The sequence below is a fragment of the Rhincodon typus genome, chromosome 8, assembly GCF_021869965.1.
Source record: "Rhincodon typus isolate 14 chromosome 8, sRhiTyp1.1, whole genome shotgun sequence".
Classification (NCBI taxonomy): domain Eukaryota; kingdom Metazoa; phylum Chordata; class Chondrichthyes; order Orectolobiformes; family Rhincodontidae; genus Rhincodon; species Rhincodon typus.
This window is the reverse complement of record NC_063339.1, coordinates 11,324,790-11,347,264: the sequence shown is the minus strand read 5'-3', so window position 1 is coordinate 11,347,264 and position 22,475 is coordinate 11,324,790. Positions and strand designations below refer to the sequence as shown.

Below are 22,475 nucleotides of genomic sequence, written 5' to 3'. Positions count from 1 at the left end.
GCTCTACACCTTGTTGTCTCAGATTCTCCAGCATCTGCAGTTCCTACTATCTCACACTCAACTCTCAGCTGCTTAGGGTAATATTTAGTGTTTCCTGGCAGTTTCTTTGCCATGGATGTACAGCCAATTTGAAGAGTCATTTCCAAATCTGCTAACATGAACTCTTCCACAGCTCTGAGAGCCTAAGCTTTCTCAGTTCGAATAACCTGCAGATTTCTAACAAAACTCTCTTGGTTTAGAAATTCCCAAAACTGAACTCTTCTATGAAGGTAACCATACATCGCTGAAACTTCCTATATTTGTGTAAGGACTAAAACCTGCTTCTGACCCTAGTCGGGGTGGCATGGTGGCTCAGTGGATTAGCACTGGTGCCTTGTAATGCCAGGAACCTGGGTTCGATTCCAGCCTTGGCTGACTGTTTGCGTGGAGTCTACATGTTCTCCTTGTGTCAGCGTGGGTTTCTTCAGGATGCTCTAGTTTCATCCCACAGTCCAAAGATGTGCAGGTTAGGTAGATTGGTTATAGAATTGTAGAATCACTACAGGCCTTTCAGCCCATTGAGTCCACACCAACTCTCTGAATGGCATCACACCCGAATACAGACTACCCTATCCCGTAGCCCTGCATGTCCCATGGCTAATCCACCTAGCCTGCACATCTCTAGACACTGCGGGCATTTCTTTAGCATGACTAATCCACCTAACCAGCATATCTTTGGATTCTGGGAGGAAACCGGAGCACCCAGAGGAATCCCACGCAGACACGGGGAGAATGTGCAAACTCCACATAGTCGCCCAAGGGTGGAATCGAATCCGGGTCCCCGCCACTGTGAGGCAGTAGTACTGAGCCATTGTGCTGGCCATGCTAAATTGCACCGTAATGTCCAGGGATACGCAAGTTGGGTGGATTATCATGGTAAATGTGGGGGTTATGGGGATTGTTGGGGGCTGGGCCTTGGTGGGATGCTGTTTGGAGTTCGATGCAGACTCAATGGGCCGAATGGCCTCTTCCTGCACTGTAGGGATTCTACATCTTCTTCTAGGTCTCCTCCCAATTGCCTTAAAAGATTTCAGTCTCTGGGTTTTCTAAACTAAAATCAATCCTTGATTATTCTGAACTGAAAACAAGCTAATGGTCTTCAATATTAATGCACCTGTTGTAAACCACCACAGTATGAATAATGTCCTATTAGCATACTACAGAGATGTACAGCCACTTGTTTTCTAAGCAATGCTGGATTAGGTCACTGCTATGGAAGGAATCTTTGACATTTTAAAAAAAAAAAAAAAATTACTTCACAGAAGTAACCAACACCCATTTGCTATTTTGTGAAATCTAGACTCTAAAAGTTTAAATGAATTTCACACTTTCAATATATAGTAGGTTAGTATATACTATCCTAAAGAAATATGGGTATCAAATGACAACATTACTTAGAATCCACCACATAGAAACCACTAGCACCAATACTTATGCTCCACTTGAGTTTCCTCTTAATTTCCATATGTAACTATCAAAATAATCTACTATTACCTACTCACTCATGTTTATTCTGCCCTGACAGGTATATCCAAACACTTCTGGAATCATTCATTAAAATCTTTGTGCACTCTCTCCGATAACTCTATAATTTCTGACAATATGGTGTCTAGAATTATCTTGAATACTCTAGGTGTGGTCTAACCAAGGTTTGATAAAAATTTGGCACAACTTACTTACTTTTCAATTCTATTCATCTCCAAATTAAAGCCAAGTGCTTAATTTAATTTTTTTTTGGAAGGCTTTGTTACCTGTGCCGCTACTTTTAGTACTTCAAAATTTCTTCACTCAATTACCCCATTTAGATTCTTATTGTATAAGAAATATGCAAATTATTTTTATTTCCAAAATGTAATACCTCAGATTTATCTCTATTGAAATTCATTTGCCAATTCTACTTGATTGTTTTTCAAAAGCATTCAAAATACATTTAGTGTTACTGTAGAACTGCTGGTTTGTCAACTGCAAGTGTCTCTGTTGCTGATCAGATTCAAAATGAAAGTTTGGAGAAAATTACTGCAGATGCTGGAATCTGAACTGAAAACAAAAAAAAAAATGCTGGAGATCCCAACGAGTCAGGCAGCATCCATAGCTTGCTTTCTCTCCATGGATGTTCCCTGACCTGAAGTGGTCTTCAGCATTTTTTGTTTTCAGAATGTAAGGTCCTCAGTTATTAAGGGGCTCATTTTTATCGTTTGTGAATGTTTATGTATGGACTATATAGTTGCAATGGCCAGTTACAAACATCCAGCTGGATAATTTTAACACTGAATTTCACAGAGGAGCATGGTTGGGACTTCTAACATAGTGTGAGTACTTGACATGAAATCAAAATTTTAAAAATGCACTAAACACTACAGGCAGCTAGAAGTAATGAAGTAGAAAAGGGAGATGTAATGCTGACTACAGGATAGAACTGCATATTTGCAGGTTTGAATTTCATGAATTAGTGTATTTTTGAATTAGGCATTAGGAAAAAAGAAGTGCAAACCTCTTCCACAGCCTCTTTGACATTTACCATCTAATACAGAAATAAAGGTCAAATATATTTCCTGCTCATATTGATTCTTTTTCTTACGCTATTTTCAGAAATTCTACATGTTGACAGCAAGAGAACAGAATCTAATTTGTGGTGTAAAAATTTAAGTGTTGATAAACGGTGGAAGGTTTCACTCTGCAACCTGAGGTGATGTCTCAATCAATGAGTACAGGCTACCTGAGCCATCAGATAGTGCAAATGTTGAAGGCAGATCAGTAACAGATCCTACACTGTGGCCCTTCTACTGTCAGATCCAATTTGGTAGCTGCAAGAAGAGCATGGCATCACAGAACAAGAGCCAATATTCAGTACATCCAATACTGCTGCAGCAGGAACTGCACATCATCTTTCTCCCCTATTCCAAAACACAATAAAAGTTGAAATAATTGACTCCGATATTTCTGGATTAAAGAAAAAGACAACTCTACATTGCTGTATAAAATTCATCAGATTGGTGGAAGAATATTCGTATTACATTCATATCATTACTTATCTGCTATTTTTAAAAGTTTTTAAATCAAGAGATGAATGATTATTTGAGGGTTTGCACGTCACAGGTGCAAGATACACAACATTGTTTTAAATAGTGAACTACTGTATCTATGTCATAAGTGAAAGGGAAGAAAGGAGATGGTATACAAATATATTGCAATTATAACAATGCTAATTTATTTAAATGCAGCCTTGTCACCTCTACTATGAGTGAAACATAGCAACAACTAAAGCAAAAGAAAAAGCATACAATGTGGTGAAAATTAGTGGGAAGCCAGAGGATAGGGAAGTCTTTAAAAATCATCTGAGGATAACTAAAAAGGCAATAATTGGGGTTAAGATGAAACATGAGGACAAGGTGGCTCGTAATATAAAAGAAGATTGCAAGAGTTATCGAAAAGGTAAGAGAGAGGCAAGAGTGGACACTGGACCTCTGAAAAATGAGTAGTAGTAGTGGGGGACAAAGAAATGGTGGAGGAACTGAATAAGTGCTTTGCATCAGTTTTCATACCAACAACATACTAGCACTTCGAGAGAGTCATGGGGCAGAGCCGAGTGTAGCGGCCATCACTAAGGAGAAGGTGCTGAGGAAGCTGAAAGGTCTGAAGGTGGATAAATCATCGGACCAGATGGGCTACACCCCAGAGTTCTGAAGGAGGAATCACTGGAGTCAGGGAGGGTGCCAAAGGACTGGAAAATGGCTAATGTAACACCTCTGTTAAAGAAGAAAGGGAGGCAGAAGACATGAAACTAGAAGCCACTTAGCTTGACCTCAGTTGTTGCTAAGATTTTAAAGTCCATATTAAGGATGAGATTGCAGAATATTTGGAAGTACATGGCAAAATAGGGCTCAGTCAGCACAGCTTAATCAAGTGGAGGTCATGCCTGACAAATCTGTTAGAATTCTTTGAGAAGATAACAAGCAAGTTAGATAAAGGAGAGCTAATGGACGTGATCTGTTTGAAGTTCCCGAAGGCCTCTGACAAGCTGCCTCAAAGCAGGCTGCTAAAAAAGACAGAGCCCATGGTGTCTGGGGCATAGACAGTGGATTGGCTGACTGGCAGAAGACAGTAGGATAAACAGCTCTTTTACAGGATGGTGACTAGTGGAGTTCTGCAGGGGATCATGTTTGGACCATAACTATTGATGTTATACATACATTAATCTGGACGAAGAAACTGAAGGCATTGATACTAATTTTGCAAGTGGCACAAAGAAAGGTGGACAGCAGGTAACGTTGAGGAAGCAGGGAGGATGCAGAAGGAACAAAAACAGAAGTTGCTGGAAAAGCTTAGCAGGTCTGGCAGCATCTGTGAAGAAAAAAGTCAGAGTTAACATTTCGGGTCCAGTGGCCCTTTCTCAGCATGCTGAAGGACTTGGACAGGCTAGGTGAGCGAGCAAAGAAACGGGAGATGGAATACAATGTGGGAAAGTATGAAGTTATACATTTTGGTTTGAAGAATTGAGGCATAGGCTATTTTCTAAATGGGGAAAGGCTTCAGAAATCTGAAGCACAATGATACTTGAGACTCTTAGTTCAGGATTCTCTTAAGGTTAACATGCAGGTTCATTTGGCAGATAGGAAGGCAAATGCAATGTTAGCATTCATTTTAAGAGAGTGAGAATACAACAGCAGACATGTACTGCTGAGGCTGTACAAGACTCTTATCAGACCGTATTTGGCATACTGTGAGCAGTTTTGGGTTCCATACCTCAGAAGGAATGTGCTAGACTTGGCGCAAGTTCAAAGGAGATTACAAGAATGATCCCAGGGATGAAGGGCTTGTCATATGAGAAGTAGTTAAGGACACTGGTCTGTATTCGATGGAATTTAGAAGGAGGGAGAATCTGATTGAAACTTACAGAATACTCAAGAGGCCTGGATACACTGGACATGGAGATGTTTCCACTAGTAAGTGCGACTAGGACCTGAGGGCACAGCCTCAGAGTGAAGGGACAACTCTTTAGAACAGAGATAAGGAAGAATTGCTTCACCCAGATAGTGTTGAATCTGTAGAGCTCAATGTCACAGAGGGCTGTGGAGGCCAAGTCATTGAGTTTCTTCAGATAAAGGTAGATTCTTGATTGGTGAGAGGATCAAGGGTAACAGGGAGAAGGCAGGAGAATGGGTTTGGGAAACATATCAGTCATGATTGAACGGTGGAGTGGATTGAATGGGCCGAAGGGCTAATTCTGCTCCTATGTATTACGGTCTTATTTGTTCTTCATTTAAATGGCAAACAGAGATTCACATAATTTAAGCCACTCCATTTTCCTGCAAGAATCGGCCAAACTCTCTGCAGTAGGTAATTTGATCTCAAAGGCCAAACTAGTGGTAAAAGAATGTGTGTGTAGGCGTGGATTCAAATACAGGAAATGTCAAATCCTGCGGTGAACCTGAATGTCAGTGAGATTTAATGGACAGCAAAAATAAAGTTTAAGTATAAATGTTAAACTTTTAAAAACGAATAAGCTGTATGAAACAGAAAAGAATTTTCATATACCATCCTGTTTTGATATAACAGCAATGAACAACCAAATGACTGAAGAACAGAAATAGTCCATCTTCACCAGGCGTCTCAAAAGTAGTCTGAGCAAGAATGATGGAACTCCGAACATATTTCACATCAGTGGCAGGTTAAAATTAATCAAATACAAGAGTTCAAGGTGCACGTTTTTTCTGAATGATTAGTTCTGTGCTTTCAGCTTATATCAGCATACAGTACCTCTATATAGTAATTGTTTGACCCTGTACTCTAGTCAAGAATCTGTTAATGATCTGATACTGTTTTAATCATCCCTAAAGCTTTTAACAGGGTCCACTATCACACATTTGATATTAGAATAAACTCTGCACGATATGTCAATCAATCCCATCTCCTCTCATGCACAGGATGTTAAAATTCAGAAATTTTCATCAGATTTCCACATCCATAGAGCTCACAACAGCAATTTCTCTAATACTGCATTGGTTAATTCAAGACACTGATTTCTTCTAGGATCTTTAATTGAATAGTGTATATACTATTCTTTTCAATTACTGAAATTTCATATAATTTGTTATTTCCACTAGCAGCAGCTTGGTGGTCTGCTTTTAGTCTCACTTCATCTGCTGAATTTTTCTTCCATTTAGGACAAGCAGAGCATGTGAGGGTGGGCAGGCCAAGTGGATGCAAAATAGAAAATCACCCTGAGTTAGTTTTTCACTGACTTGTCATGAAATAAGGAATGCCACTGAAGAGAGATAGGAGCATTGGGACAGATGATTACATGCATGTGAATAACGCCCGAGATGGAGAAACTAGTTAGAAAAATGTATTATTCACACAAAAAAAAAGAAACTTCTGTGCAAACTATTTTCTGTGCAAGTTCCTTATATTAGAAACAACCTTTTCAAATATTAAAAGCAAGGATGATAGTGAAATGTTTTCCATCAATGTACAGGAAAAAGTATTCTCAAAGAAAGAACCTTTTAATTTTTTTTTGTTTTTTTAAAGCTTCTAGACAGTCGACTGACAAAGAAACCAATTATACTGAACGCCCCTACAGGGATTTTAAAATTGCACCAATTGCAGGAAGGACTGAGGAATATTATAGCCTCAGTAAAATGCAAGTGCACATTATGCAAAGCAATCATCGCCTTACAGAAGCACAGTTTAAAATTAGATCAGGCTGCAACAATGTTCAACATCAGGCTTGCTGTAATTATGAGAAAGTATATAAAAATGATAATTTACAGATTGAAAGAGAATAGTCTCAACTGAAACCACACTTAAAAATTAACACAATTACAAACAATGATTAACTTTAAAGACTTTTGGTTCACATGAATTCTAATGAAATTAAATCAGGAGAATTGGCATAGTGAAGATGCTAAGTCAATGTAGAAGAAATTAATGCGAATCAATGAACTGTCTAAATCAGCAGTTGTGCAAAATTCTTGTACAGGCTGCACTCAAAGCTAGCCCTTTAAACTACAGCGCATGTGGAGCTTCATAAAAAGAAACATGAAAGGGGTTGTGTGTGCTTAAACAAATTGCCTGCTTTCTCCAAACAAAAATCACTATTAGAGGATATGTTGATACTTAAATATAACTCTCAATCCATGATATTGCAGTTTTTGCCATGATACTGCATGTTTAGCTCAAGCTGCCACTTGTCGCCTGCTGAACCTCCAATTCAGATTAGAGATCTCTATTTCAACTAAGCAAAGCAACAAAGAATTAAGTCTTTACAGTAGTTTTATACAAATGAGAAAAGATATAATGAAAGCTAATCCATTTTTAAAATTGAATGTTCTCCTAAAGCAAGTCATTTTATTTTAGAGATTACACAAGATATTCTCTGATTAGGCTTTTTTGAACTCTTTAATTGGAAAAATACTGGCAGTAATGACACATTATTACATTCTTTCAACCCAAGAGAATCTTAAAAGACTCCAGGGTTGACTATCTATCAGTTGGCTGTAAGGTTTCTGCTTACATAAATACATGCACACATCTAGATTTTATTATATGTCAGTGCACAATCCAAGATTGCCCAGAATTGACTTTTTTTTTTCCTGAGAGATTCTGTGCAATGTGAGGGGGCTCTACTTTATTGGGGAAAAGCAAAAGCACAAATCAAGGATGATTTGATCAAAATGATCAACGCTCCTTTTAATTTTTTTCTTTTTTGTGATCGGTTGACAACCAATTTAGAATTTAAAAGCATGAAAAGTGAGAAAGAAGTGATAAAGAGGAGCAATCAATCCTCTTGCAATCAAAGCAATCAGCAGGTTTTCTCTGTTATTTTACCCAGATGTCTGTGAGATACTAGAAGAATCTCCATTGATGTTAAGAAATATCTTGCTTGACGTTAATGCTTTAAATTAACAATTCTGTTGGTAAGGATGTTTTTGTATGTCAAAACGAAAACACATTAGACACTAGTTATATATGTGTTGCTTTCTTCGTGGGCCATATTCTGAACAGCACCTTTCATTTATATAGCGCCAGTCACATAGTAAAGCCTTCCATGGTGCTTCATAGGAGCCTAATCAGACAGAAAATTGGTACCAAGCCAAAGAAGGAGACATTATTTCAGGTAAAATATAAAATAAGGAACTTGCATTTATACAGAACTTTTCATGACCAACTTACATCTGAAAGCACTTTTCTTTTGAAGTGTAACTGCAGTGATCGTAAGAAGGTCAGCTAGATGGACCTCACAGAATATAAGCTCCCTGACTATTAATCTGGTCCAAACAGGGAGCCCTGGCCGAGCTGGATCAGTGTCAAGGACTCTCCATGTGTAAACAAAGGGTGATTTGGTGATGGGTTACCCGAGAAGGTGGAGTTATTTCAGTAATCAGTGTTGTGATTTAGAAAATATGGGAGGAAAGTTGTGCATAGCAAACTGTCACAGACAGCATTGTGATAATCAACAGATAATCTGTTTTGGTGATTTTGTTTGAGGAGTGAATATTGGCCAGAACACTGGGGAAACTCCTCTGTTCATCTTTGAAAGAGCAAGTTGGGATCTTTTACATCCACTTAACATCTGAATGCTTGAACGTAATCACCACGCAATATGCAGCACTCATCAGTGCTGGAATTCAGCCTTGACTTTTGTGCTCAAGCTGCGGAGTGATACTGAACCTGGATCCCTGGGATTCACAGTTAAGGACGCTTCTTTTCAGCTATGGTTCAATTAGTACGTTTTAAGCAGTGTCTTAAGGCGATAAAAGAGTGGACGTACAAGTGGAAAGCAACTCCAGAGTTATAAGGCTAGAACAATATTGGTTAAATTGTTGTGGAATAGAAAGGAGAAAATGCAAATTGCACCTTGATCTTTTTGACACATTTTCAAACTAATTTTTGATTGGTTCAAGCAGTTTGCTTTACTGTTTTAGAGATAGTAGGAACTGCAGATGCTGGAGAATCTGAGATAACAAGATGTAGAGCTGGATGAACACAGCAGGCCAAGCAGCATCAGAGGAGCGGATCTAGGTCCGAACGTCAGCCTTCCTGCTCTTCTGATGCTGCTTGGCCTGTATTCATCCAGTTCTACACCTTGTTATCTCTGCTTTACTGTTTTGTTTTTCTAATTAAAATATTTGGTACAAAGCTGAAGGGAAGAACAACAAAAAGTGATTTAGCAGAGAACGTAGCAAATGAAAAATTGAGATTGGAAGGATAATCATGAATTGCAACCTGTTCAGTTGCTTCTGCCTCGACAAGTTCTGTTCAGATGAAGTGAAAGAGTGCTATTTTCTTAGGAGGTGAAAAGATTCTGATTTTATTAACAGTATTTTTTACAGCAGTCAGATTATTGTCTTGATGAAAAAAGATGGAAAAGAGCCTTGAGAAGGGATGGAACAATGGGCCCAGGAGTGGTAGATGGAGCTTAATTTAGATAAATGTGAGATGCTGCATTTTGGAAAGGCAAATCAGGGCAGGACTTATACACTTAATAGAGAGTTGTGGAGTCCTACAGCACAGAGACAGGCCCTTTGGCCCAAACTGGTCTGTGCAAACCAAAAGGTCCTGGGGAGTGTTGTTGAACAAAGAAACTTTGGAGTGCAGGCTCATAGTTCCTTGAAAGTGGAGTTGCAGGTAGTTAGGATAGTGAAGGCAGTGTTTGGTACGCATGCCTTTATTGGTCAGTGCATTGAGTATAGGAGTTGGGAGGTCATGTTGCAGCTGTACAGGACATTGGTTAGACCACTATTGGAATAATGTGTGCAACTCTGGTCTCCCTGCTATAGGAAGGATGTTGTGAAACTTGAAATGGTTCAGAAAAGATTTACAAGGATGTTTGCCAGGGTTGGAAGGTTGAGCTATAGACTAGGGCTATTTTCCCAGGAGTGTCAGAGGCTGAGGTTTGACTTTATAGAGGTTTATAAAACCGTGAGGTGCATGAATAGGGTAAATAGACAAGGTCTTTTCCCTGGGGTGGGGAGTCCAAAACTAGAGGGCATAGGTTTAAGGTGAGATGGGAAATATTTAAAAGGGACCTGAGGGGCACCTTTTTTAACGCAGAGGATGGTGTCTGATGCTACCAGAGGAAGTGGTGGAGGCTGATATAATTACAACATTTAAAAGCAATCTGGATGGATCTATTAATAGGAAGGTTATTGAGGGATGTGAGCCAAATGCCAGCAAATGGACAAGATTTATTTAGGATATCTGGTTGGCATAGACGAGTTGGGCCTAAGGGTCTGTTTCCATGCTGTATTTCTCTATGACTCTTAAGTACATAAAAAGAAAGTTACAACTGAAGAGCATTTTTGAAAGGTAAAAGTGGAATGTTTCTTGATTTGAAAGTGTACATAGCAGTTATTGTAGTAGCTGTTGTATTGAAACCAGGATGGAAAATCAACACTGCTTTAAATTCACTTAAAAAAAAACAAATAGACAAACCAAACAGGAGACACAAACCATGTTCTCAATCACCATCTTGATAATCTCCACTACATAGATCGATACAGAAAATGATCAAAAATGTACTAGGCTGCTTTGGAAGACTGCTTACAGAATACATGTCAGCTGAAGTGGCAAACTAAGAGAGTTGATCCCAGGAAAACTATTTCACCTTGAGACACTATGGAAGATGTTGATGAGGTCAGATGTTTTTAAGTGTCATATACAGTCAGGAAAATCAGGACTCTTAATGCTTGAAAACTTCTTCATGAACAAATGTCACAATGGCTCAATGGTTAGCAGTGATTTGATTCCAGCCTTGGGCAACTGTCTGTGTGGCATTTGCATGTTCTCCATGTGTCTGCATGGGAATCCATTGGGCATTCTGGTTTCTTCCCACATTCCAAAAATGTACAGGTTTAGATGGATTAGCCATGGTGAATTGCTCCATAATGTCCAGGGATGTGCAGGCTAGGTGGATTAGCCAAAGTAAATGCGAGGTTACAGGATTAGAGTGGGATGCTCTTTGGAGGGTCATTCCAGACTTAATGGGCCGAACAGCTTTCTTCCACACTGTAAGTATTCTATGATTCTAACTGCAAAGTTCAGGTCAGAATCATGTATTTACCTATCAACAGTTTGGCAGGTTTTTGTTTACATATTATGAATTCATAAGTACATAAGAACGAGGAGCAGGAGTAGGCCATCTGGCCCCTCGAGCCTGTCCCACCATTTAATAAGATCATGGCTGATCTTTTTGAGACTCAGCTCTGCTTACCCGCCTGCTCACCAAAACCCTTAATTCCTTTACTGTTCAAAAATTTATCCAGCCTTGCCTTAAAAACATTCAGCGAGGTAGCTTCAACCACTTCACTAGGCAGGGAATTCCACAGATTCACAACCCTTTGGGTGAAGAAGTTCCTCCTGACCTCAGTCCTACATCTGCTTCCCTTTATTTTGAGGCTATGCCCCCTAGTCCTAGTTTCACCTGCTAGTGGAAATAATCTCCCTGCCTCCACCTTATCTATTCCCTTCATAATCTTATATATGTTTCTATAAGATCTCCCCTCATTCTTCTGAATTCAATGAGTATAATCCCAGCCTACTCAGTCTCTCCTCATAATCCAACTCTCTCAACTCTGGAATCAACCGAGTGAATCTCCTCTGCACCCCCTCCAGTGCTTGTACATCCCTTCTCAAGTAAGGAGGCCAAAACTGCACACAGTACTCCAGGTGTGGCCTCACCAGGACCCTATACAGCTGCAGCATAGCCTCCCTGTTTTTAAACTCCATCCCTCTAGCAATGACAGACAAAATTCCATTTGCCTTTTTAATTACCTGCTGCACCTGCAATCCTACTTTTAGCGATTCATGCACAAGGACACCCAAGTCCCTCTGCACAGTGGCGTGCTGCAATTTTTTACCATTTAAAACATAGTCCATTTTGCTGTTATTCCTACCAAAATAGATGACCTCACACTTATCAACATTGTACTCCATCTGCCAGACCTTTGCCCACTCACTTAAACAATCTATATCCCTCTGCAGACTTTGTGTCTTCTGCACACTTTGCTCAGCACTCACCTTAGTGTCATCTGCAAATTTTGACACACCACACTTAGTCCCAAACTCCAAATCATCTATGTAAATTGTAAACAATTGCAGTCCCAACACTGATCCCTGAGGCACACCACTAGCCACTGACTGCCAACCAGAAAAACACCCATTGACCCCTACTCTTTGCTTTCTACTGGTCAACGAATCCTCTTTCCATGCCAATACATTACCTGTAATACCGTGGAACTTTATCTTATGTAGCAGCCTTTGGTGTGGCACCTTGTCAAATGCCTTCTGGAAATCCAGATACACCACATCCAGAGGATCCCCACTGTCCACGATGCAAGTAATGTCCTCAAAGAATTCCACCAAATTAGTTAACCTACCCTTCATGAACCCGTGCTGGGTGCTCCCAATGGGACAATTTATATCCAGATGTCTTGCTATTTCTTCCTTAATGATAGATTTAAGCATTTTCCCCACTCCCGAAGTTAAGCTAACTCGCCTATAGTTACCTGCTTTTTGTCTACTTCCTTTTTTAAACAGTGGCGTCACATTGGCTGTTTTCCAATCTGTGGGAACCACCCCAGAGTCCAGTGAATTTTGGTAAATAATTACGAGTGCATTTGCTATTTCCCCCATCACCTCTTTTAGTACCCTGGGATGCATCTCACCAGGGCCAGGAGACTTGTCTACCTTTAGTCCCATTAGCATGCCCAGCACTGCCTCCTTAGTGATAATGATAGTTTCTAGGTCCTCACCTGCTATAACCTTCTTGCCATCAGTTTTCGGCATGTTATTTGTGTCTTCCACTGTGAAGACCGACACAAAATAACTGTTTAATGCCTCGGCTATTTCCTCATTCCCAGTTATTAAATTGGCCTTCTCATCCTCTAAAGGACCAATGTTTACCTTCGCCACTTTTTTATGATTTACATATTTATAGAAACTTTTGCTGCCTGTTTTTATATTCTGAGCTAATTTACTCTCATAATCTATCTTACCTTCCTTTATAACTTTTTTGTGGCTTTCTGTTGGCCTTTAAAGATTTCCCAGTCTACTAGTTTCCCACTACTCTTTGCGTTTTTTTGTATGTGTTTTTTTTCAATCTGATACTTTCCTTTATTTCCTTAGTCAGCCATGGCTGACTATCTCCTTTCCTCCAGTTCTTCCTTATCACTGGAATACACTTCTGCTGAGCACTGTCAAAAATCGTTTTGAAAGTCCTCCACTGTTCCTCAATTGACCCACCATAAAGTTTTTGCTCCCATTCACCTTAGCTAACTCCTCCCTCATCCTATCATAGTCTCCTTTGTTTAAGCACAGCACATTGGTACTGGATTTAACCTTCTCACGCTCCATCTGTATTTTCAATTCGACCATATTGTGATCACTCCTTCCGAGAGGATCCCTAACTGTGAGATCATTAATTATTCCTGTATCATTACACAGGACTAGATCTAGGATAGCCTGCTCCCTCGTAGGTTCCATTACATATTGTTCAAGGAAATTATCGCGGATGTGTTCTATGAACCCCTCCTCAAGGCTGCCATGACCGACCTGGTTTGACCAATCGGTATGTAGATTAAAATCTCCCATGATAATTGCTGTACCATTTTTACATGCATTAGCTATTTCTACGTTTACTGCCTGCCCCACCATGATGTCATTAGGTGTGGTCTATAGGCCACCAAATATCAGTGACTTCTTCTCCCTGCTATTCCTAATTTCCACCCAAATGGATTCAACCTTTTGCTCAGTAGAACCTATATCATCTCTCACTACAGCCCTGATATCATCCTTAAAAATCAGAGCGACACCACCTCCTTTACCTTCCTGTCTGTCCTTCCGAACAGTTTGATACCCCTGTATATTTAACTCCCAGTCATGACCATCCTGCAACCATGTCTCTGTAATGGCCACTAAATCATACCCATTTGCCATGATTTGCGCCGTCAACTCATCCATCTTGTTCCGTAACCTCCGAGCACTCAGATAAAGTGCCCTTATGCCAGTTTTTGCACCTTCTTGTCACCTCCATTACTAACAGCTCTTGAGTTCTCCTTCCCTTTAACTTTTTTCCTAATTTTCAATGGAGTTGAAGCTTCCTCGTCACCTGCTAACCTGCTGCTTTGCCTTTCATTCGTGGGCTCAGCGCTGCCTGCTCATTCCTAATTGCCTCAGAGAAGGTGGTAGTGAAAAAATAAACACCAAAACCTTTAACCACACTACTGTTTACCATCAAAAATATTTATTTATATCTATTACCCATCTAAACCATTGCTATCACACTGGTATGTTCTGCCTGAATCACTACTGAGGATGTTTTAGATTGTGCTTTGTCTGGTTCCACCCCTCCAATCTTAATGTCATGGGTGGCACTGCCAAGAACCGAGAATTCGGGATCAATGGAACACTCAAGCTTCCCCACCACAGCAAAGTGGCAATATATGGGAGATTAAGGGGCTGCAGCAGAAGAGGACAACTGTCGAAGTTTGCTTGCCACTGAAATTGGATCCACATTCCATCAAGGACTGTGTGTCTGTTATGTGCAACATCATTCCCACGTTAAAAGGTATCCCACATAAAGTATCCAGCTCGAGGAATTCAAACTTCTCCAATTCCCATACACATACATGACACAAACCCTGTAGCGATCAGCAAGAGGTGATGAGGACAGAATTGAGAGATCTAGAAGTCCCTAGCTTTGGACTGGCATTTATATGGTGCAGTATGACTCAATCATTATGCTCTTAGAATAGGAACAGAAATAGGCTATTCAGCATCTTGAGCCTGTACCACCATTCAATGAGATTTTGGCTGATCTGTGGTATCCCTTAATTTGCTTAATAAAGAATATCCATCTCAGATTTATAATCAATAACTGACCCTGCATTCACTGCCCATTTTTGGAAGAATTCCAAACATCTACCACCTTCATATGTAGAAGTGCTTCCTAACATCTCTCCTGAATGGTATGGCCCTAATTCTTAGGCTCCACTCCCTAGTTCTAGAATCCCCAGCCAGTGGAAATAGTTTATCTACCCTGTCTTTTCCTGTTAGTCTTGAAGGCTTTGACCAGATCACCCTTTAACCTTCTAAATTTTAGAGAAAATGAACTTAATCCCTTAAATCCAGGTATAATTCTTGTAAACTCACGTTGTACTCCCTCCAAGACCAAATATATCCTTCCTAAAGTATGGTTCCCAGTTCTGCTTCAGTACTTCAAGTGGGGTCTAACCAGGGTTTGTACAGCTGCAGCATAAGTCCTGCATCCTTGTACTGCAGTCCTCCAGATATCAAGGCTAGCATATTTTCTGCACCTTTTGCGACATTTAAGGATCTATGCACCTGAAACTCTAAGTCTCTCCGGGAATATCATTCAAAAAGTATCCTGATCTATCCTTTTTTGATCCAAAATGGATAACCTCACACTTGCTTACAGTGAACTCCATCTGCCACAGTTTGCTCATTCACTTAGAATAAAATTACAAATGGAGATTGATAGACTATCATCTACACTGTCTGAAATTCTGCCTAATTTTGTATCACAGCAAATTCGGATATATGACTTTCTACGTTGTTCATAAATAATGTGAACAATTGAGGCCCTAACACAGATCCCTGTAGGACTAGTCACATCTGTCAATTTGGGTCCCTACTCACTTTCCTTACTTTCTGTCATCTGCCCTACATCCAATTTCCTCGTCATATCAGTAATTTGTCCTCAATTCTGCGGACTTGTACATTAGTTAACAGTGTCTTATGTGGGACTTTATCAAATGTTTTCTGGAAGTCTATATAAACAACATCCATAGACATTCTCTCTGTCTACTATCTTAGCCACTTGTTCAAAAAATTCAATGATGTTTGCCAGGCATGACCAATCTGACGTGAATGTATGCTGGCTCTCCCTGATTACTGAAAAATTGCAAAATGTTCAGTTACCCCGTCCTTGATTATAAACTTCCAACAATTTTCAACAATTGCCTCATGACTCTCCGCCTACTACTTGCCACAAACCAGCAGGCTGTGAGTGCCTGTTTGGTCCAACCCTTGATGCTACTGATGAGTCCAAAAATAGCTTCAACTCCACCCTAGACACCACAGTCAACAACATCCTTGAGGAAGATAAAATTATTCTCCTCCAAAGCTTCAACACCAGGATTGGAAAGGATGCCCAACTCTGGAGAGACACTTTCAGAAAGGAAGAAGTCGGGAATTGCAAAACAAATGGGATTCGCCTGTTCATCAAATATGCGGAACACCAGCCGGTCATCACCAACACTCTGTTCCTCCAAAAGGTTGTGCACAAGACTTCTCGGAGGCATCCAAGATTAAGGCACTGGCACACGATTGATGACATCATTGTTTGATCCCGAGACAGAAAGGATGTCTTCGTTACCAAAGCAATACCAGTTCAGATGACTACTGGACAGACTTACTCACTCCTCAATGTCCATCAAATGCCACCAGAAACAGATGAAATGAAGAAACAGTTCAGAAAAAAGAAAACTGAATATTGAACAGCTTCAAGAGCCAAGCAGACTAACAAACTTACAATATGTTTTCACCAAAATCTCCAAAGAATTTATTTTAATGGAGGGGCGGAAAGCTGAAAAGGGCTGAACACAGGCATCATCTCATTCTGTGAGGAAACTGTTGGCTACAAGACCAGGAGACATCAAGCCTGGTTCGATGAGAATGACTAGAAAGTGAAGTCGCATGGGGTCCAGGGTGTACTAGCTAGATGGATAGAGAACTGGCTGGGCAACAGGAGACAGAAAGTTGTAGTGGAAGGGAGTTTCTCAAAATGGAGAAGTGTGACCAGTGGTGTTCCACAGGGATCTGTGTTGGGACTACTGTTGTTTGTGATATACATAAATGATCTGGAAGAAGGTATAGATGGTTTGATTAGCAAGTTTGCAAATGACACTAAGATTGGTGGAGTAGCGAATAGTGAAGGGGACTGTCGGAGAATGCAGCAGAATATAGATAGATTGTAGAGTTGGGCGGAGAAATGGCAGATGGAGTTCAATCCAGGCAAATGCGAGGTGATGCATTTTGGAAGATCCAATTCAAGAGCGAACTATACGGTAAATGGAAAAGCCCTGGGGAAGATTGATGCACAGAGAAACCTGGGTGTTCAGGTCCATTGTACCCTGAAGGTGGCAACGCAGGTCGATAGAGTGGTCAAGAAGGCATACGGCATGCTTTCATTCATCGGACGGGGTACTGAGTACAAGAGTTGGCAGGTCATGTTACAGCTGTATAGGACTTTGGTTCGACCACATTTGGATACTGCGTACGGTTCTGGTCGCCACATTACCAAAAGGATGTGGATGCTTTGGAGAGGGTGCAGAGGAGGTTCACCAGGATGTTGCCTGGTATGGAGGGCGCTAGCTATGAAGAGAAGCTGGGTAGATTAGGATTATTTACACTAGAAAGACAGAGATTGAGGGGGGACCTGATTGAGGTCTACAAAATCATGAGAAGTATAGACAGGGTGAATAGCAAGAAGCTTTTTCCCCAGAGTGGGGGACTCAATTACTAGGGGTCACGATTTCAAGGTGAGAGGGAAAAAGTTTAAGGGAGGTATGTGTGGAAAGTTCTTTACGTGGAGGGTGGTGAGTGCCTGGAACGCATTGCCAGCGGAGGTGGTAGAGGCGGGCACGATAGCGTCATTTAAGATACATGAATGGGCAGGGAGCAGAGAGATACAGATCCTTGGAAAATAGGCAACAGGTTTAGATAGAGGATCTGGATCGGCGCAGGCTTGGAGGGTCGAAGGGCCTGTTCCTGTGCTGTAATTTTCTTTGTTCTTTGACTACTTTATCCAAGACCTTATCCACAAGAAAAGGAAAGCTCTTCGGGAAAAACAACATCACTAGCAAGGCAAAGAGGAGAACTCATCGAACATCAAAGTCAAAGTTACAAGGAAGAACGAGGGAAAATCAAGAACTAATGGTGGACTGAGAAAGTTACGGAACTGCAACTCCTTGCTGACAAGCATGAGACCTGGGGTTTCTTCAGTGCAACCAAAGTATAGCAATATACAGACCCAATACCCTTGACCTGGAGTAAGGATGGCACCCTATTGAGAGCCAGAGAAAACATCAGGCTCTGATGGAGAGAACTCCTAAATCGCAATACATCATTGATGAGGACGTGTTTGAGGAAATCCCCCAATTCCCCTTCACAGGTGATCTTGGACTCCCACCTAATGGTGTCAGAAGTTGAAGCCTCCATTAAACACATGAATAATGTTAAAGCTGCAGTAGATGGGATTCCACTGGAAATTTTCAAACTTGCAGGAGCAGAGCTTACCTGTCATCCCCATCAATTGTTCCGGAAAATCTGGGACAAAGAGGAAACTCCTGTCAATCTCAGGGATGCTGCCAACACCACCATCTTCAAGCAAAGAGAATGAAGTCGACAGTGGCATTTACTGGGGAATCTCCATACTCTCCATCGTTGGGAAGATCATTGTCCAAATCCTCTCTAAGCGACTTCTCCCAGTCTTGGAGGAAATCCTTCCTGAAAGCCAGTGTGGCTTTGGACAAAACCATGGAACTATGGGCATGATTGACACTGCTTGGCAAATCCAAAAGAAATGCCAGGAACATCACCAACCATTCTACGTGGCCTTCACCGATTCATTTGGTTTTTGACACAGTCAATTGGCAAGTGCTATGTCATAGACTGGCTGTCCAGTGATATTAATCAACATCCTCTGTCTCCTGCATGGCAAGATGTTGGCAACCATCCTCAACAATGGTAATATGGAATCATTTGATGCCAAGACAAGGGTCACATGGGGATATGTCATTGTCTCCCTTTCCCCCAACTTCATCGCCACCATTCTTCATCTTGAGCTTCCCAGTGGTGTGGACATTGTCTACAGGATAGACTAAAAATTTTTCAACCCTAAACAATTGAAATCCAAGAAGGAAACCACTTTGACATCGCTTGTGGAACGTCTGTAGGATATATCTCTGCTCTCTGGGAAGAGAATTATCAAGCTTCACGTAATGCTTTCATGGAAGCATACTGAAGAATTGGTCTCAGCTACAACTTCAATATCCTTTAATCAAATCATCCAGGTCAAGTGCCAGTCCATCCCTCCATTAAAATCAATGGAGAAATTGTGCCAAATGTGGAATATTTTCTCTACCTGGGAAGTCACCTCTTGCCTGAAGCTGACATTAGTTGTGATGCTGAATCAACACATCAATCGGTAATCACAACCTTCAGATGCCAAAGGATGACAGTTTTCGTTGACTAACGTTCATGCCAATAGAAAGATCCTTGTATGTAAGGCAGTCATCTTCTGACTCTTCTATGTGGCTCCATTAATCCAGTTTTGCATTGCATTATCTGTCATTTTGTGGAAAAACTCTTTCATTCACTTAGGCATCAATGGCTAGGCCAGCATTTATTGCCCCTCTCAATGGTGAGCTGCTTTCTTGAACCTTTGCAGAGCATGTAGTCTAGGTGCATCCATGTAGCTGCGAGGAATGGAGTTTCAGGATTTTGATTCTGCAACAGTGACTATCTCACGTGTCAAGTTTCAGCTGTGTGGCCCAGTTGGTAGCAGTTGTGCTGGGCTCATTATCACTGCACCACAAGAGCCAACAAAAAGTTTAACATTCTTTTGATTCATTTGAAACACGGGGTGGAAACTTCCCAGGCCCTGCACAACGTGACTAGATATTTTCTATATCAATCTGTTCAGAGATATTAGCACACTTCTGGAGTGGGACTTGAACCTAGGCCACTTGGTTCAGAGGTAGGGACACTAACACTGCAGCACAAGACTCCACCCAAATTACTTAATGAAGTGGAGAGGCATCAAGATTTTATGCCCGCCCTAAATTAGCAAGACAATATTTCAAGCGTCCTTAATTATACTTAAAGATCCGGCCTCAACAGCCCTCTGCGGTAAAGTATTCCACAGATTCACTACCCTCTCGAGAAGAAACTCCTCTTCAAGATTCAAGATGGCGGTACAGTAGGACACTCTAGTCAGAGCTCCTCTGCTTTGCCAGTTCCTTTTCCTTTTTTTCCCCTCTTTTCTGCAGTTTTTCTTCCCCTCTCCAACTTTTAATTTCTTAAATTACCCTACCCGGAGGGAATGGAGAATGGGGGTGAGTGTGAGTCCAGCTGGACGCAGGAGACAAGTCGGATTCCATGCCAGAACTGGAGGCGAGTCCTGGAAGCGAATCACGGCCATTTCTCGGAGTGGGAGCAGACCAAGCACAGGCCAACCTGGGAGGAGAGTCCCAGAAGCAAATTGCAGCTGGAGCCCAGAGCAGGAGCAGCCTGTGTGTAGGCCGATCTGGGAGATAGGTCCTGGAGATGAGTCCTGGAGGGGAGTCTGGGCTGAAGGCCAGCATGTGGAGGCAGCAAGACCTCATGTTCTGAAGCCCAGCGGGCACGGATTCAGTGAAAAGGACTATTGTTTGAATACTTTTAAAGATACCTTTTATTATTATTCTGGGCCTTGAGTAATTCGAGTACTTTTTAAAACTTTGTATCCCTATGCTAGGCTCTTCTTCAGTCTTTCAATTCTGTAACAAACACTTAAAGTATCTTTACCTCGGTACCCTGTATCTAAGATGGCGCCACCACAGAAGTGACATTACAAACTTTTCACTGCATTCATTCAAGTGCATGTGACAATAAAGACTATTCCATTCTATCTCTGCCTTAAATGTGCAACCCCTTATTCTGAGATTAATCCTCTGGTCCTAGACTCTCCAACAAGGGGAATCAATCCTTCCATGTCTACCTTGTCAAAGTGGCGCTGGGGAGAGAGTCAGTGTGTGCGTGCAAGAGAGAGAGAGCGCGCGCATGCAAGAGAGAGAGAGTGTGTGCATGCAAGAGAGTGTGCATGTAAGAAAGAGAGAGCGTGCAAGAGAGAAAGATTGTGCCTGCAAGAGAGACAGAGAGATAGAGTGCATGCGTGCAAGATACAGAGAGAGAGAGAGTGCGTGCGTGCAAGTTTGTGTGTGTGGAGAGAGAGGGAGACAGAGAGAGTGTGTGTGTGTGTGGGAAAGAGAGAGAGTGTGTGTGCCTGTGTGGAAGAGAGAGTGTGTGAGAGTAATGTTCCGAAAGCCTTAATTTTCAAATAAACTTGTTGGATTATAACCTGGTGTTGTGTGATTTCTTACTGTGGGCATCATTAGTTAGATGAGCATTTATCACACAGAGGGCACTTAAGAGTAACCAGACTGCTGCTGGTCTGGAGTCACATGTAGGCCAGACAAGGTAAGGACAGCAGATTTTCTCCCCTAAAGGACATTAGTGAAGCAAGTGCGTTTTAGATGATATTAAGCTACCTTGAATTCCAATTTCGAGATAACACAACATGGAGCTGGAGGAACACAGCAGGCCAGGCAGCATCAGAGGAGTAGGAAAGTTGACATTTCGGGTCAGGACCCTTCTTCAGCATCGGCAGCTTTTACTATCTCTGATTGAATTCCAATTTCGCTTTCTGCTACGGTGGGATTTGAACCCATATCTCCAAAATGTTAACCTCGGGTTCAGGATTACTGAAATACTGATATTACCACTATGACACTGGCTCACCTTAAATCCTATATGGCAACGGTTTATCATTTTATATGTTAATCGTCAACTGGACTGGCTCATCCAACCGAGTACCTTGAAGTGTATATGTGGGGAAGTTCGCTCATCCAGCCCTGCACCTTGCTGTCTCGGATTCTCCAGCATCTGCAGTTCCTACTATCTCAGAGTATTTAGTGCCATGTCCACCACTGAGACACAGTGGAAACAGTGTGTGCCATCGACAAGATACACTGCAGCTAATAATTAAGGCTCGTTAGACAGCATCCTTTTAAATCTGCGCCTACTACCAACTAGGAGGACAGAACATACACAGGAACATCACCAACTGAAGTCCCTTACTAACTCAGCATTGACTCTGTCAAGTCCCTTAAGAATTTTCAATAAGATCACCTCAAAAAAAATGGCATCTGGTTTGATATTTACACGTGGAGCAACCTTCTCCGTGACTATCTGGATTTTACATTTACAAGTGAACAAAATACTTGGCATGTATTCTTTTCGGAGTAGGGGATGAAGATCGTAAACATTAAAGTTCTCACCCCCACCCCCATTTTCTTGATGGTCAACTTCCAGTTCCAGTACTTACTTTACCGTTCTGCTGCGCTCTGGAAAAGTCGACGATCCCCGATAAATCGGGCGGGGGTTGGTGCCTCTTGTAGTATTTGAAGAGCCTCCTGAAGGCATCTTCACCTTGCTCCAGGAGAGCGGCCGCCATCGGCTACTGTCCTGCAACAACAACTGAACTCGTCACATTTATTCACCACTTCGATTTTTAAACTCACACCCCATCCCTATCTTGAAATCGAATTATATTCAATATGCAGCTGATTTCAGAAACTTTAATCCTTTAATTT

At 41.3% G+C, this 22,475-nt stretch overlaps 1 protein-coding gene across 1 annotated transcript in view; it reads right to left on the bottom strand.

Moving 5' to 3' along the window:
- The window catches only part of alkbh1 (alkB homolog 1, histone H2A dioxygenase), a 36,407-nt gene extending 14,056 nt beyond the window's left edge, over positions 1-22,351 (bottom strand). Inside the window, exon 1 of the mRNA XM_048600398.1 lies at positions 22,208-22,351. Coding sequence (XP_048456355.1) covers positions 22,208-22,336 — 129 coding nt within the window. The 5' untranslated portion in view covers positions 22,337-22,351. The remainder of the gene's footprint in view (positions 1-22,207) is intronic.
- Between the last annotated feature and the right edge of the window lie 124 nt (positions 22,352-22,475).